The following is a 14573-nucleotide window of genomic DNA, read 5'->3' on the forward strand; positions in this document are numbered from 1 at the left end:
AGCTGGGAGAGGTTTCCCCAATAGCCCAGAGCTGCCAAGCCACCAAAGCAAACAGGACGCCCCCCACACTCACAAACACACGGCCGCCCCACCCCACACACACCCCCAGGGAGCCAAGTAGAGCCGGTCTGGCTTCTTGGGCTGAGACTGCCAGGCTGCCACCCCCTCATCCATCAAGGCCCTCGACCACTCCAAGAAAGTGTCTTTCCCAGCCTGACCTCTGCCCCTTGGTTTTAATGCAGGTGTTCTCTAACCGCTGTGGTACCCAGAAAGCCTGCAGGCCCTCCCAGGAACCAGCACCAGGAGCCAGTCCCAGAGGCAGAGTCTTAGAAGACAGGATGTTCCATGCTTCCACCCTCAATCCTCCCATCTCCTCCCCTCTTGACTTCCAAGACAACCCAAACCTGGATGGAGTGGGCAGAGAAAGTAGGCAGGCGACAAGCGATACCAGACGCTTAGGTGAACCCTCCCCAGCCGCTCAGCCCACACTGCCTGAGCCGATGACCAGACAAATGACGAATTCAAGGACCAGATTCCTTCAAAGCTTTATTAGGAATGTCTGGGGTCAACCCAAGGGGCCTCTCCTTACAGGGCAGCACGAGGCATACACAGAGGGCAACAGCTAGCTCACGGGAGTTCAAGCGCAGCAGTAGAAGCACGGAGTTGCAGCCTAAGCCCCTGCGGCTGGCACATCGCATGCGGAAAGGGACCTCAGTGGGTGGAGCGGTGCACCTGCTCCCTGGAGGAGACCACCTTGCCATCCTGGACTTCTTCCACAATGGTGCGCACCTGGCGGCTGGTCACCGTGCCTACGGATGGCAGAGAACGGGTCATAGGGAGGTTCAGGCAGGAAGGAGCCCCTAGCCAAACTGCCAGCTAGGCTGTAGCACCCCCAATCTCCCCGCAATGTCCCATATACAGGACAGGATTAGACCCTTACCTTCTCGGGAGGCCTGCGAAGCCAGGGATGAGGAATATTGAGTAGCCAGGCTGTAGGGAGAGGGGGGACCTGTCAGCCCAGAGGTGTCACAGCAAGGAGACCCTGGGAGCACTTCTGGGAAAGGTAAGCAGCTGAGGAGGCCCCAAAAAGAGTAAGCGAGTTCCCACAAATTGGGAAATCACGTCTAGGAGTTCACAGAGAACAGCACAAACGAAGGACCAAATCCCATAGGCTCCTCAAAACAGGGAAAAAAGAAATAGCCAAGGGCATTTGTGGCTAGGCTGTGGGCTACTAAACCAGAATTTACAAGGAGACACTGCACAAGTGGATTTTCCATATCCTGAAAGGCCCAATAAGACTCCTTCCTTTAAAGCAAGAGATACTGGTTGGGCTGTAGACAAAATTCACCATTATTGGAAAGCAAAGTCTAGAACTGTGGCCAAGCATGGAGACCCTAGGACACTTGACTTCCCATAGAGATTCCAGGACACTCTTGGCTACCCATGAAAAACTTTTATCAGCATTCCCAACTCCAAATAAAAGTATCACTTAGCCTGCCCTGGCTAATGATGTCACCAGTCACACTAGACCAGTCATCCAAACCAGAAACCAAGGATCACTGTTACCCACTCCTTCACATATCCCTTCAGCGTCTATTACATATCAACTGTGAGCTATGTGCTCTTCCCCACCCCCACCCCGTGCCCGTGTGTGTGTGTGTGTGTGTGTGTGTGTGCCATGCTCTCTCTGTCTCTGTGTCTCTGTCTCTCTCACTATCTGTCTGACTCTCTCTCTCTCTCTCTCTCTCTCTCTCTGTGTGTGAGAGAGAGAGAGAGCCATGCTCTCTCTGTCTCTGTGTCTCTGTCTCTCTGTCTATCTGTCTGTCTCTGTGTGTGTGTGTGTGTGCCATGCTCTCTCTGTCTCTGTGTCTCTCTCTGTCTCTCTCTGTGTCTCTGTCTCTGTCTCTCTCTCTCTCTCTGTGTCTCTCTCTCTCTCTCTCTCTCTCTCTCTCTCTCTCTGTGTCTCTCTCTCTCTCTCTCTCTCTCTCTCTCTCTCTCTTTCACACACACACACACACACACACACTTTCTCTTCTGTCTACACAATCGCACCCCTGGCTCTGGAGATTGTCACTCCCTTGCCCATCCACTTCTACTCTGGCCCATGTTTCCCTCTAGAACCAAAGCAAACATTCCCAAAGATGGCCACCGTTCTGCTCCATGTCTCCCTATAGCCCACAAGATCTAGTCTACATGCTTTCAGATGGTACTCAGGATAATCTTCGCGGTCAAACCCGTGCCTTTTCCGTCCATTTCACCCCTGCACAGCTCCACATTCAGGTCAAACTGTTGACATTCCTTGGACAAAGTAGTGTCCAACCCAGCCTGGTAGGTGCCTAGACCCCCCACTCACTGGGCATCCTCTCCCTCCAGCAGGCGGCGGTAAGTGGCAATCTCCTGCTCCAGCCTGGTCTTCACATCCAGCAGCACCTGGTACTCATGATTCTGCCTTTCCATGTCACAACGCAGCTCACACAGCTGCTGCTCCACGCTGCTAATGAGGCCCTGCAGCTGCGCCAGCTGTGCCCCATAACGTGCCTCTGTCTCTGCCAGGCTGTTCTCCAGCGATGCTTTCTGTGGCCAAAGAGACAGGTTGACAGTGAGACAAGAGCTGGGCCCTTCCCCCAAAGACGACACCCACCTGGGAGTGCGGTCCCATCCGAGGGACTTATATGTGTTTCCAGAACAGTTGGGCAGTAACTGGGGCAGAGAGGGACCCGTGGGGCAGACGGAACAGGTTGTTTCTGGTCCTCCACATAGGGCTCAACAGAAGTGACGGGAACAGGCAGGACAGAGACAATGACCCACCATGCTGAGCTGGGACTGCAGCTCGATCTCCAAGTTCTGCACAGAGCGGTGGAGCTCCGTGATCTCCGTCCGGCTGCTCTGCAGGGCCTCCGTGTTGGTGGCCACTTCTCGGTTCAGCTCCTCTGTCTGGAAGGCAGGGCGAACATGGAGACTAAAGGAGGCTTTCAGAAGGAACAGAGGATGGGGGCTGTCCCTAAGCCCTATCCTTCCAGAACTACCCCTCCCTGACTTCAGGGGAGCTCATAGGCGCCTGCTTCCAGAGCCCCTCTGTGTCCACAAGGAACACACACAATGTATCTAGAACCCACAAGGGATCCTTGCTGAACACCTTAGAGCAGGCCAGAGATTACTGCTGTGCCAGTGACTGCCCCAGACCCCACAAATGTTCATTCAGTAGGTGTTTATCCAAGGCACGACTACATGCAGCGAACAGCTGTGGTGGGTGGAGCCTAAGCCAAGTTGGGTGGCCTGGATCAGTTCCCCAGGCCACAGCCATAACCACAAGGGAAAGGCCTGAGTGTCTGAGCTTCCCCAGACTTCAGACTTCTTTAAAGCCTAAGCACTGGTCTGTGTGGTTCCCAATGTGTCTGAGAGTGACTCCAGCCATGCCAGCAGGTAGCACGCACAACCACAGGTGAGCGCACTTGCCATCCACGGCCACCCACCTTGGTGAAGAACCACTCCTCGGCATCCTTGCGGTTCTTCTCTGCCATCTTCTCGTACTGATCCCTCATCTCGTTCAGGATGCGGCTCAGGTCCACACCAGGGGCCGCATCCATCTCCACGTTGACGTCCCCGCCCACCTGGCCACGAAGGGCATTCATCTCCTGGGCAGAGAGGACAGCAGGAGATAACCCAAAGTCATTCTGGGAAAAGACCCTGGTCCTCAGGGGAAGCAGGCAGACAGCCGCACCAGCAACTCCCACGTAAAGCTACCACAAACGACACAGGCCTCATACTCAACCGATTCCATCCATCTCCCCCCAGCAAACACCCTGACACAAGTGTGCCTAGCGCCTACGTTCAAATTCGTGTGAAATAAGAGGAAGCGGAAAGTTCTCCAGTGACGGGGAAGGAAAGAAAAGACAACCTCACCCTACCTGACCCCTAGCCTTGTCCATTAGCCATCAACCCTATAGCATGGGGCAAGGCACCTTATGGTGACATCCGTCCAAGCCAGACCATATTAACCATATACTGGTTTTGCGGGAAGGGGCAGTTATGCACTCAGCCTCAAAGTTAAGGGAAGCATCTTTTGGGTGTCCTACACATGGGAATCAAACTCCCCCAGCCCAGGACAGGCAGTGCTGAGCTGGGAAGGAAGCCACAAGGGCACAGTGCTTGAGTCCTAAGTGGGGTCTTAGACCTCCATCCTTGGACTGCCCTCTGGGGACATAAAACCCAGAAGTCTCTAGAAAAAGGAGTCGGGGTGGGGAGTTGCCGAGAGGTGGAGTCAGACCCTCACGTGAATGAATACACGTCAGACAGGCATGAGGTCAAGTCACTGTGCAGTCCTAGGTAGGTCCCTAACCCTCTCTGAGGGTTTCTTTGCTTCCAAAAGAGGAGGGCAAGAGCCTCCTTCTCCCCGCCATGTTGTCAGTATAAGTGGAAGTAACTGTAGTGAATCAGTTGTCAGGTTGGGCAAATGGGCCTTGTTATAATTAATTAGAATAATTAGCCCTGTGTGTTAGCCTGATTCACTCATTAGTAAATTAGCTGTTCCTACACGGTCAGCCAAGCCTGCAGGGATGAGTGGAAGGAAGTCTCTGGAGGAGCACCCCACCACATCCTCCACCCCCTCCCAACCACCCCACGTAACCCCCCACTTCATTCAAGGTCCACTGAGGGTCAGCACCAGGCCAGGGACCCACTGATGGTACGATGTGGACCTAGTACACAGACCCAGCCTGCAGAAGTTCTGTGGAGCCGATGTCTCCTGTGCCGGCCTCACCTCCTCATGGTTCTTCTTCAGGTAGGCCAGCTCCTCCTTGAGGCTCTCGATCTGCATCTCCAGGTCAGCTCTGGCCAGGGTCAGCTCATCCAGCACCCGGCGCAGGCCGTTGATGTCTGCCTCCACACTCATGCGCAGATTCAGCTCTGTCTCGTACCTGCAGGGTTGGAGGCAGGGGACATGGTCCACACACCATGTTTGTGCTGTGTGCAGAGCAGGAACCCACCACCAGCTCCCCGGGGCAGCCCACAGGCACAGGCTCACTTGGTGCGGAAGTCATCGGCTGCCAGGCGAGCATTGTCGATCTGCAGCACGATGCTGGCATTGTCGATTGTGGCTGCCAGGATCTGTGGGTGATGGTGAACTCCATGAGCAAGTACCCACCACAGAGCCACAGAAGGTGCTGCTGTACCTTGCTTGCATGCAGCCTTGTGGTTTCGGGAACCGCCAAGCACCCCCAAATTACTCACAGAGTGGTGGGACATGACACGGTGACGTAGAGACACAGGTATCCATCTGTCATCGTGGGGTCTAAGCTGCCTGGGCCTTATCCCCAGCTCAATTCCCCTCCGGGCTCACCCCTACCTGCCAACTGCCCCACATAGTGCTGCTTCTCCCTAACCCCTCATCTCCCTGCTGTCTCCCTCGTGGCCTATGTCCATTTCTGGGACATTCTCAGTATCCTCTACATTTTTGGTTAATTGTGCCCCCACTGGACTCCGAGCAACATGGGACTGGAACAAGGCCATGCCCGTCTGGTTCTCTTTGGTCTCCCCAAGCCTGGGCACAGCGCCTGGCCCACAGTCAGCCCCCAGGGTGTATTTGTCTAATTATATGACTAATTGATTAATGAGGTCATGACCGGCCCCTTCTCAAAGCCAAGGCAGAGCCTGAGAAGATACAGGAAGTCCATAATTGTTGGAAATACCCAAGGCTGGTCCCAAGCAAAAGCGTTAGTAGGGTTAAGGGGGAGAGAGTACTCACCCAGTGGCAGGAGCTAGGTGGAAATGGTCATGGTTTAAGGATGACCCAGGAGGAAGATGTCCCATTGACACAGCATAGACATAGGAACCATCCTATGTCTAGGGCCACCTCATCCTCTCCAAGACCCTACTCCAGGCCCTAAGTTCCATGCAACAACCTGGTCAGGCTGGTGAGGTCAGCCTCACCATCTGTAGCCTGCAGAGACCTGGAAATTTCTGTGTACCCAGGTATCTGGTATACAATGTGTCCAGGAAGCCTAACCAGAATATTGAAGGCAGGGTATGGAAATCCAGGGAAGGGGGGTGGACTTTACTCTGCGGATGATGGCGAAGTGTTGGCTAACCCCAAAATGCAGAGCACTGACTCATCAGGACTCCCCTGGGTTCCCCGCTGCCCCAACAAAGCCTGGTATCTGATCTGGCACAGCCAGGATCTCTGCCTCCAAGGAGATTACAGGGATCCCCTGCCAGGCGGAGGACCCGGGCAGGAGCAGACAAAGCCCCTCACTAGACCGCCGTAGGGCTGGCTCTCTACCCTAGAGCCTGGGTCAGCCTCGAAGGTGCCTGGGCCCAGTCTGCGGCAAGCCTGTTCTCTCAGCGATCCTCAACCTCTTCTTTCCATGGGCTCAGTGCCCAGATCCTCCCAAAGCAGGTTTGTGTTAAGACCTGAGCGGTCACAGTTACAGACACCAGAGCCATTTTCTTAGAGGTCAAGAAAGTGCAAGAGGGCAGAGAGAGGGTCCTCCTTGGTCAGTTTAGCTTCCAGTCTCAGTTGCAAAACAGACCCCAAAAGAGTCATCATGGGACGGGGGGGGGAGACCCACACCTAATGCAGCCTCAAGAACATACAGACTCTGAAATCAGCCCAAGAAACAGGGCATGGACTGAACATCAAAGGGTTGAAGGAACATCAAGATTCTGGGAGGAAAGACATGCCATCCATCAAGGAGGGTGAGGCTACAGGACAGTAAAAAATATGGCAATACCTAGCCTAGTGTCGTAGCAGCCATGCCAGACACTGTCCACCTCCCAGACCCTTTACGAAGCTATTCTCTATAGCTGCAATGCCCACAGCTGCCTTCAACATCCTGAAGCTGTCCCATCTTTCCTCTATCACCCACCCCAGATAAGCTCTGTGGGAGGAGACAAGTCCTCCTCCATCTTCTTGGAGAGTTCCCAAAGACCACACAGCCTGGGATACCCCTGCAGGCTCAGGGTTATTCCAGATGTGTGTGTGTGTGTGTGTGAGAGAGTGTGTGTGTGTGTGTGAGAGAGAGGGGAGAGAGAGAGAGAGAGAGGAGAGAGAGGAGAGAGAGAGAGAGGGGAGAGAGAGAGAGGAGAGAAAAGAGAGAGAGGTGGGGAGGGGGAGAGAGAGAGAGAGAGAGGAGAGAGAGAGGAGAGAGAGAGAGGGAGAGGGGGGGGGGGGGGGGGGGGAGAGGGGGGGGAAGGGGGGGAGAAAAAAATAGAGAGAGAGAGAGAGAGAGAGAGAGAGAGAGAGAGAGAGAGAGAGAGAGAGAGAGAGAGAGGTGTGAATGGCCGAATGGTGGAGGTCTATGGTGGGGAGGAGGTCTTCTGCTCTGAGTATGGACCTTGAGCAGACAACCCAAGGTGGTAGGAGGTTCCCACCTTGTTCCGCAGGTCCTCTATGGTCTTGAAGTAGGGGCTGTAGTCACGAGCAGGCCCGGGGCCCTGCTTCTTGTACCACTCACGGATCTTCACCTCCAGGTCAGTGTTGGCCTCCTCCAGGGCGCGCACCCTGTCTAAGTAGGTGGCCAGCCGGTCGTTGAGGTTCTGCATGGTCTCCTTCTCGCTGCCCCCAAGAAGGGCATCCGACACACCAAAACTGGAGCCAAAGCCCCCTCCCAGGCTGCAAGTGTAGCCACCACCGTAGCCGCCTCCTAAGCCCGCTGAGAAGCGGGAGGAGGTGACCGACATATTGCTACAGCTGCCACCTCCCAAGAGACTGGGAGCCCGGCAGGCACCCCCAACACGGACGGAGGACATCCGGGAGAACCCCATGCCAGGAGCGCAGAGGCCCTTAACGGAGCCGGAGGTTGAAAATTGGCGGATGCTGGTAGTGGAAGCCATGTTATCGTCTGGTCAAGTAACGGTGTCTGGACTGGATGGAGACCCTGGGCTACCCTTTATAGCCAGGCTGAAGGGAGACTGAGCCCTTGCTCCTTGAAGTCCAAGCCAAAACCCCAACCTTGTAATTTGTCTCAGTTACAGCCAGCCGCCCGGCCTGAGGCTTGGGCTGGACTTGTGTATTTCATCCCTGTGTCCTGAGGCCCCCTCTTGGGTCTGCCCAGCCTGGGCATGGGTAACCTCTTAGTGGTCCATTGTTCTGTTCCAAAACAAAGGTGGTATTGGGGCTGTAGCCCCGGGGCAGGGTGATCTTCCATCCTCAACCACAATTAGGCACCTGAGCTCATTCTTGGGGTGGGGGGGAGTCTGAAGAATCTAGCCCAGGAGCAGAGGGAGGGGCCTCAAACAAGGCTCCACAGGCCCAGGAACCAGGAAGCAGCAGATCTGGTCCCTACCTGGCCTCCAGGGTCTCAGGGAGAAAGATGTGGATATTTGCCCTGGTACATGATAGTCTTGGTAGGGTCCCTCAGTCTAAGTTGGGGAGCCCTCGGCTGTCTCAGAACTATCCCAAGCTTTCGAGGTAAGATACAGCCTCAGCCTTGGGGGTCCCTGACTAAGAAAGAAGAAGTGTGGCCACTGGCCAAAGGGAGCTTTAGATCTTCAAGAAGCCAGTGAACGTATCCCTGCCTCTTCAGCTATAAAGGGAAATCGGGGTAGACAAGATGGCCGGCACTTTCTGTAGAAGCTTAACGACTTGAGTCCAGTCCCCAGAACTCACAGTAAAGGCAGGAAGAACTGACTCCTCAAAGTTGTCTTCTGACCTCCATGTACCACGCACACACACACACCACACTAATTAATAATAATAATAATAATAATAATAATAATAATAATAATAATAATAATAAAATAAAGGAGAAGCCCACTGATGTCTCTCAAGGTCTTTTGATTCAGGCAAAGCTGTGACGAAATGGAAAGTGGGTGTGGAGAACGGAGACCAAGCCTGAGACCAGAGAAAACGTGTGGCCCCTGCTCACTTGCGCCGCACCGAGGAAAGCCCACCCAGAGGGTTCCCAGAGGTAGCACCAGGGGAGAGGGCAAGCCACGGGAAAAACAGGACTATTACCAGGGTTACCCTGAGTGGGTGTCAGGCCCCAAGGAAGAGCCACATCCCAGTCCTGGGAGTCAGCAGCCACCCCTGCAGGGGCGTGGTGAGATCCCACAGCCTGGCACCCGCTCCACCCAACCGGGAGATTAGCCGCCTAATCTCTGCGGCGCTAATGATTTAGGTGCTGCCAGGACACTGGCGTCTGAGCAGAGCCTGTCTGAATGTGGAGCCTCCAGGGGTGGCCAGGGCCGGGGGCCCAGGCAGGGATGGGAGACACACGGGTGGCCTGGGCTCCTTGCCCACACTCAGGGACAGGGAGGGAAGCTGGGTTTCCCATATAACCCAGAACTCCTGGAAAGACACAAGATAGCTGCAAGGACTTCTTGCTTAGCAGTGGTGGCTCTCACGGGAAGATGCCCCTCACCTGAGGCACCAGAGTAAGATCTGTAAGAACTAGCTGAGAGAGAAGGATAGGGCACTGGCTTCAACCTGTTTCCACTGGTCCGTGAAGGCTATTGGTAGGGGAAGCTCAGAGCCAATATGAAAGAGAAATGTCTGGTGGCTGCCACAAGGTTAGATATCAAGAAGGACTTGCTGCCAGTCTAGACTGTCTTAGTGTTGAAAGGGAGAACCTCCATTCACCTGAGTGGGCCAGAAACAAGTTCTACCCCAGCCACCCTCCCAGGGAAAGCCCTACTATGACACTTCACAAACTGCCAGAGACAAACTGCCACGAACCCCCTCTCCTCTAGGATTGTCCATCAGACCACTCCCTGCAGCCCCTTCTCTCCCCCAGTCTCCCCACTCCTCTGCTCCCCCCAGCCGTGGGTCAGTGGGTAGAAGGTCACCTTATCCCTCTGACTTAGACCCCAGCTCCAAGTCCACCCTGCCTTCAGCTTTCTCAAAGCCTGCCTAAGGTCATCATCTTTCCACATTCCCTCAAAGATCTTGGGAGAAAGGAATGGTTCCCAGTTTCTACCTCTGGTGAGCCCAGACCTCAGCTTCCAGGGCCCAGTTGGAAATGCAGAGTCTGCTAAGCCTCTGTTTACCTCCAAAGCCCTAGCCAATGTCTTACCACCACCACCACCACACCACCTGCCAACTGGCCCCATGGTGTCCCTTATCTCTGACAGCAAGCTTCAGGCCTCCATGTCTGTTTCTTGGTTTCTGCTCTAACCCCACAGCCCAGAGAGGCCTCACACCATAAAGGACTGGCTAGATAGCTTTTCCTACCCAGCTAAAAGGCAAAGTCCAGACAGCACTAGCCGATGTGAAGCACCAGACTGTGAGAAGCTAAGGCAGGAGAGAAACAAATGCATGGCCTGCCCTAGGCTACAGGGTGAGCAAGGCCAGTCTGGGCAACTTAGTGAGAGTGCCCCAAAATGAAAAATAAAAAAGCAGGGGCTAGAAAGATGGCTCCGTAGGTAAAGGCATTTACCACCAAGCATAACAGCCTGAGTTCAGTTGCGAGGACCTACAAGGTAGAAGATGACTCCTACTAGTTCTCCTCTGACCTCCTGGCTCTGGGATAGGCTTAAAACACACACACACACACACACACACACATACACACACACACATTCACACACACTCACATTCACACACACACACACACTCACATTCACACATACACACATTCACACACTCACATATACACACACTCATACAGTCACAGTCACACATGTATACACACTCACATATCCATATATTTACACACATATAATCACATTCACACATCCATACACAAGCTAATATTCACACATACACACTCACACTCATACACACTCACATATACAAATACTCACACACATACACTCACGTGCACACACACTCATACACACTCACATATACACATACATAGTCACATTTACACATGCACACACATTCTCACACTCGTATATACTCACACTCACACTCACATACACTCACGCTCACACACATTCACACTCACAATCACACTCACACACATATATCCTCACACTCTCACCCACTCACACTCACAAACTCACACACACACACACACACACTCACACGCAGAGAGTAAATAAGGTTTTTGTTATTTGGGATGGGTTTTAGATTTTGTTTGTTTCTGTGTGTGGGTCGCTTGTTTTTGTTTGGGGTTTTAGTTTTGTTTTTTGTTGTTGTTATTGTTGTTGTTTCTGTCTTTGTTTTGTTTTGCTTCGCTTTATTGGGACAGAGTTTCTCTGTGTAGCCCTGGCTGACCTATAAGTCATTATGTAGACCAGGCTGGCTTCTAACTCACATAGATCCCCCTGCCTCTGCCTCCCAAGTACTGAACGTAAAGTCTTGTGCAGTGTGTATGTACGTTTGTTTTAAGAAATAAAAGACTGAAAGCTGGAGAGATGGCTCAGTGGTTAAGAGCACTGACTGCTCTTCCGGAGGTCCTGAGTTCAATTCCCAGCAACCACATGGTGGCTCACAACCATCTGTAATGAGATCTGATGCCCTCTTCTGGTGTGTCTGAAGACAGTGGCAGTGTACTCATATATAATAAATAAATAAATAAAAATAAATAAATAAATAAATAAATAAATTTTTTAAAAAAAAAAAAAAGAAAGCTGGAGAGATGGCTCAGCAATTCAAAGAACTTGATGCCTTTGCAGAAGACCCAAGTTCAATTCCCAGCACCTACACAATAGCTCAGACCATCAGCAACTCTAGTTCCAGGGTATCCAATCCCTCTCTGGCCTCTGCAGGACACAGACTTGCCACACACATGATACACAGACAAATAATCAGGGAAAACATACAAACACATAGAATTTTTAAAAATCTAAAAATTAAAAAATAAAATAAAAACTGGGTGGTGGTGGCACTTGGGGGGTTAGGGGAGCAGAGGCAGGAAGATCTCTGTGAGTTCAGGGCCAGCCTGCTCTACAGAGCAAGTTCCAGGACAGTCAAAGCTATACAAAGAAACACTGTCTCAAAAAAGAACCAAAAATAATAAGTAAAAATAAAGTAAAATTCAATGGGGTTGGGCATGTGGCTCAGAAGAATGGGCCTGTGCATGTGAGGGCCTATGTCTTATCCATGCAGGGAAACAAAGATACAGCACAGAATGGCTCTGGGTCCCAGGAAGTTCTTTCTCCACAGCCCTCTGCAATGCATTGCCATCCCTGGCCAAGGGTGAGAAGACCTGGACCTTCTTCCTCAGATCCTCACAACACCATGGGGAAACTGAGGTAGCAGAGTGGCTTCGGTCAGGTCAACCTGGCGATAGCATCAGCAGCTCAGCTTTCCCTGCTAGGGCAGGAGGCCTGTCCAGGCATCTGAGGGCCGTAGAAGCCCTGTGGCCCAGCCAGTGAGTCTCCTGCCTGGGCCTGCCTTCCACCCCAACAGGGAGAGGCCCCTGCTACCCCCGCAGTTGTCAATAACTGGGCCCACGCTGAAACTGGGCAGGAGGGAGGATGAACTCCCAGGGGTTCCTTCACACGAGGACCATGATTGCAGGAGACCAGCAAGCCCAGGTGGAAACAGAGGCAAGAGGGAGTCCTGTAGGGAAATGGGGGACCTCTGTTCCAGAAGAACCCTGTGAGCTAACTCCAAGCTGGGCTACCCGCCAAGACTCCCAGCCTCATTCTAAAGATTGCTGAAAAGCCAACAGGCTCCAGAGTGAACTGTAGCCAGGCCTGTCTCAGACCTGAGCTGAACAGGAGTCCGGGGAAGACTGGCTCCTTACAACGGGCCTGTTCACCTTTACTTCATTGGTGGGGGGCTCTGGGTAGAGCCAGCATTTAGCACATGCACACTGATGTTGGCAGAGGTCATGCCCCATCTGCCCAGATGTTCAGCTCCTATGAGCCCCACAGTTGGTCCTTGGAATGAGGCCTACCTTTTATCAGATGAGTAAGTTGTAGTTAGTGCTTATAGAATTGTTAGGGTGACTGGCGGGGAGGGCACCTCCCTAACCAAGGATAAAGGTTAGAATCGAGTAATTGGATGTAGAAAAGGGTTCTGTCTAGTTTGTCTCCTACTGAAACCTTGACTTCGAAGATGAGAAAAATACCCCAAAAGCTATCACTTTACTCCCAGGCCCTTGTACTGGCACCCCCTGCTCTTCCCAATGCAACCCAGACACTGAGACCCTGTCACCCAAGGCACCTTGACAGGGGTCAGCCGAGCAGGGCCAGCCAGGCACTGTGCAAGTTCCCCACCCTCACCCACCCCGGGCCAGGCATCCCTTAGAATACATCCTTCGAGCCTGCCAGCCACACCTGCCAGCCCCGCCCTCAACTGGAATCCTCCTCTTCCTCTGTTCTGTTTCCCCGGCTCAGAACTGAGGCCCAGCCCCACCCAGATCCACCCACTAAATGATTTGTCTCCTGCTCCAGAGGGAACCACACCCTCCACCTCCTTAGGGCCCACAACACTCCATGTGCCACGTGTGTCCTCCCAGTTTGGAATGGCAGGGATGCTGAATGCCTCTGACCTCTCTGGAGACACTGGGGGATCCCTCTGGGGATAGGGGGGTGGGGAGCCAACTCTGCCCCACCCATCATCATCTCCCCATAACCAGTTTCCAGGTATTCGGGTGGTCCAAATGAACCCAGATAATCCAGGGGGCCATATGTCCTTTTATTTTTCGACATTATAATATAGTTAATCAATTTCCTTCCTCCAGATCCCCCCATTTACCCTCATTTCTCTCTTTCAAATTCATAGAGTCTACCTTCCATCAGTCGTCGTTACACACATATATGCATGTTTCTGTATATTCCTAAATACATAAATGCAACCGATTTGGGCTGTATAATGTTGCCTGCATGTATGTTTTTAGGGCTGACCGTTTGGTATTGGATGACCAATTGGTGCGCTCCTCCAGGGGAAGACTGTGTCTCCCACTCTCAACGTTCACCAGTTGCCTGCAACTATAGTTCTTTGTATAGGACTGAGGCTTCTTGGGCTCCCTCCCCGCGCATCCCTCTGCCCCAGCTCCCCATCCACATCAGCATGTCCATTGTTCGGCTCAGCCATAGGCAGCAATGTTGGGTGTAGTTTCTGAGCCTTTCTGGGTGTAGTTTCTGACATTCCCAGGAAACGCAAGCTCACAGCAAGCTCCGTGTTTCCCTGCTTCTCTCCCCTCTTCTGCATTGTTCCTGAGCCTTGGGTACGCAAGTTACATTGTAGATGTGTTTGTTGGGGGCTGCACCCCATAACTCTGCATTTTAATTGACCGTAGTTTCCGTAATGGTCTTCATCTGTTGCAGAGAGAAGTTTCCTTGAGGAAGGATGAGGTTCTTTGCCCTTGTAGCTCCTTCAGCCTCCCCGTCTGGTTTCGTCCAGGGCTGGTGTGTGGACGATAGCTCAGGGTAGCAGCCGTTGGGCCACTGCTGACTCCCCAGCCCTCCTCACTATGACTCACCAGCCTTACTGACAGGGAAAGCGGGCCAGGGGCGCGGGGGGTGCTGGGATGAGGCAAAGGACCCAGGAAGGGCACTAGGGGAAGACCTGGGAATGGAAGACAGAATTGGGGAAGACTGATCAGGAAAACCACGGGACAGGCAAGTGGTAAGCCTTGGTGACACTGGTTTGAGGGGCATGGGGATGAATAAGGGAGGAAGTCATCCTGTTTGATTTAGGTTGGTGTGTTCAACAGTGGAGGTCAGCAAGCAGCCAT

At 52.9% G+C, this 14573-nt stretch overlaps 1 protein-coding gene across 1 annotated transcript; it reads right to left on the bottom strand.

The window, feature by feature from the left end:
* Window positions 1-565: 565 nt before the first annotated feature.
* LOC116908853 (keratin, type I cytoskeletal 42) lies at window positions 566-7830 on the bottom strand. Its single transcript, XM_032912292.1, has 8 exons — window positions 7369-7830; window positions 5024-5106; window positions 4760-4916; window positions 3474-3635; window positions 2809-2934; window positions 2354-2574; window positions 941-990; window positions 566-809 (listed from the first exon to the last, which is right to left on the bottom strand). Exons 1-8 carry the CDS (start codon window positions 7828-7830, stop codon window positions 712-714), a joined length of 1359 nt encoding a protein of 452 aa, XP_032768183.1. The 3' UTR covers window positions 566-711.
* Window positions 7831-14573: the final 6743 nt, after the last annotated feature.

This window comes from Rattus rattus, chromosome 9, assembly GCF_011064425.1.
Source record: "Rattus rattus isolate New Zealand chromosome 9, Rrattus_CSIRO_v1, whole genome shotgun sequence".
In the NCBI taxonomy this organism is placed as follows: domain Eukaryota; kingdom Metazoa; phylum Chordata; class Mammalia; order Rodentia; family Muridae; genus Rattus; species Rattus rattus.

What these genes read in the sequence shown, in the direction of transcription:
- LOC116908853 (XM_032912292.1), bottom strand. Translation starts at nt 7,830, where the DNA reads ATGGCTTCCACTACCAGCATCCGCCAATTTTCAACCTCCGGCTCCGTT. An exon ending in TGAAGAAGAACCATGAGGAG is followed by an intron (nt 3,636 to 4,759) that starts GTGAGGCCGGCA and finishes CTCTCTGCCCAG; the next exon opens with GAGATGAATGCCCTTCGTGG. An exon ending in TGCAGTCCCAGCTCAGCATG is followed by an intron (nt 2,575 to 2,808) that starts GTGGGTCATTGT and finishes CTTTGGCCACAG; the next exon opens with AAAGCATCGCTGGAGAACAG.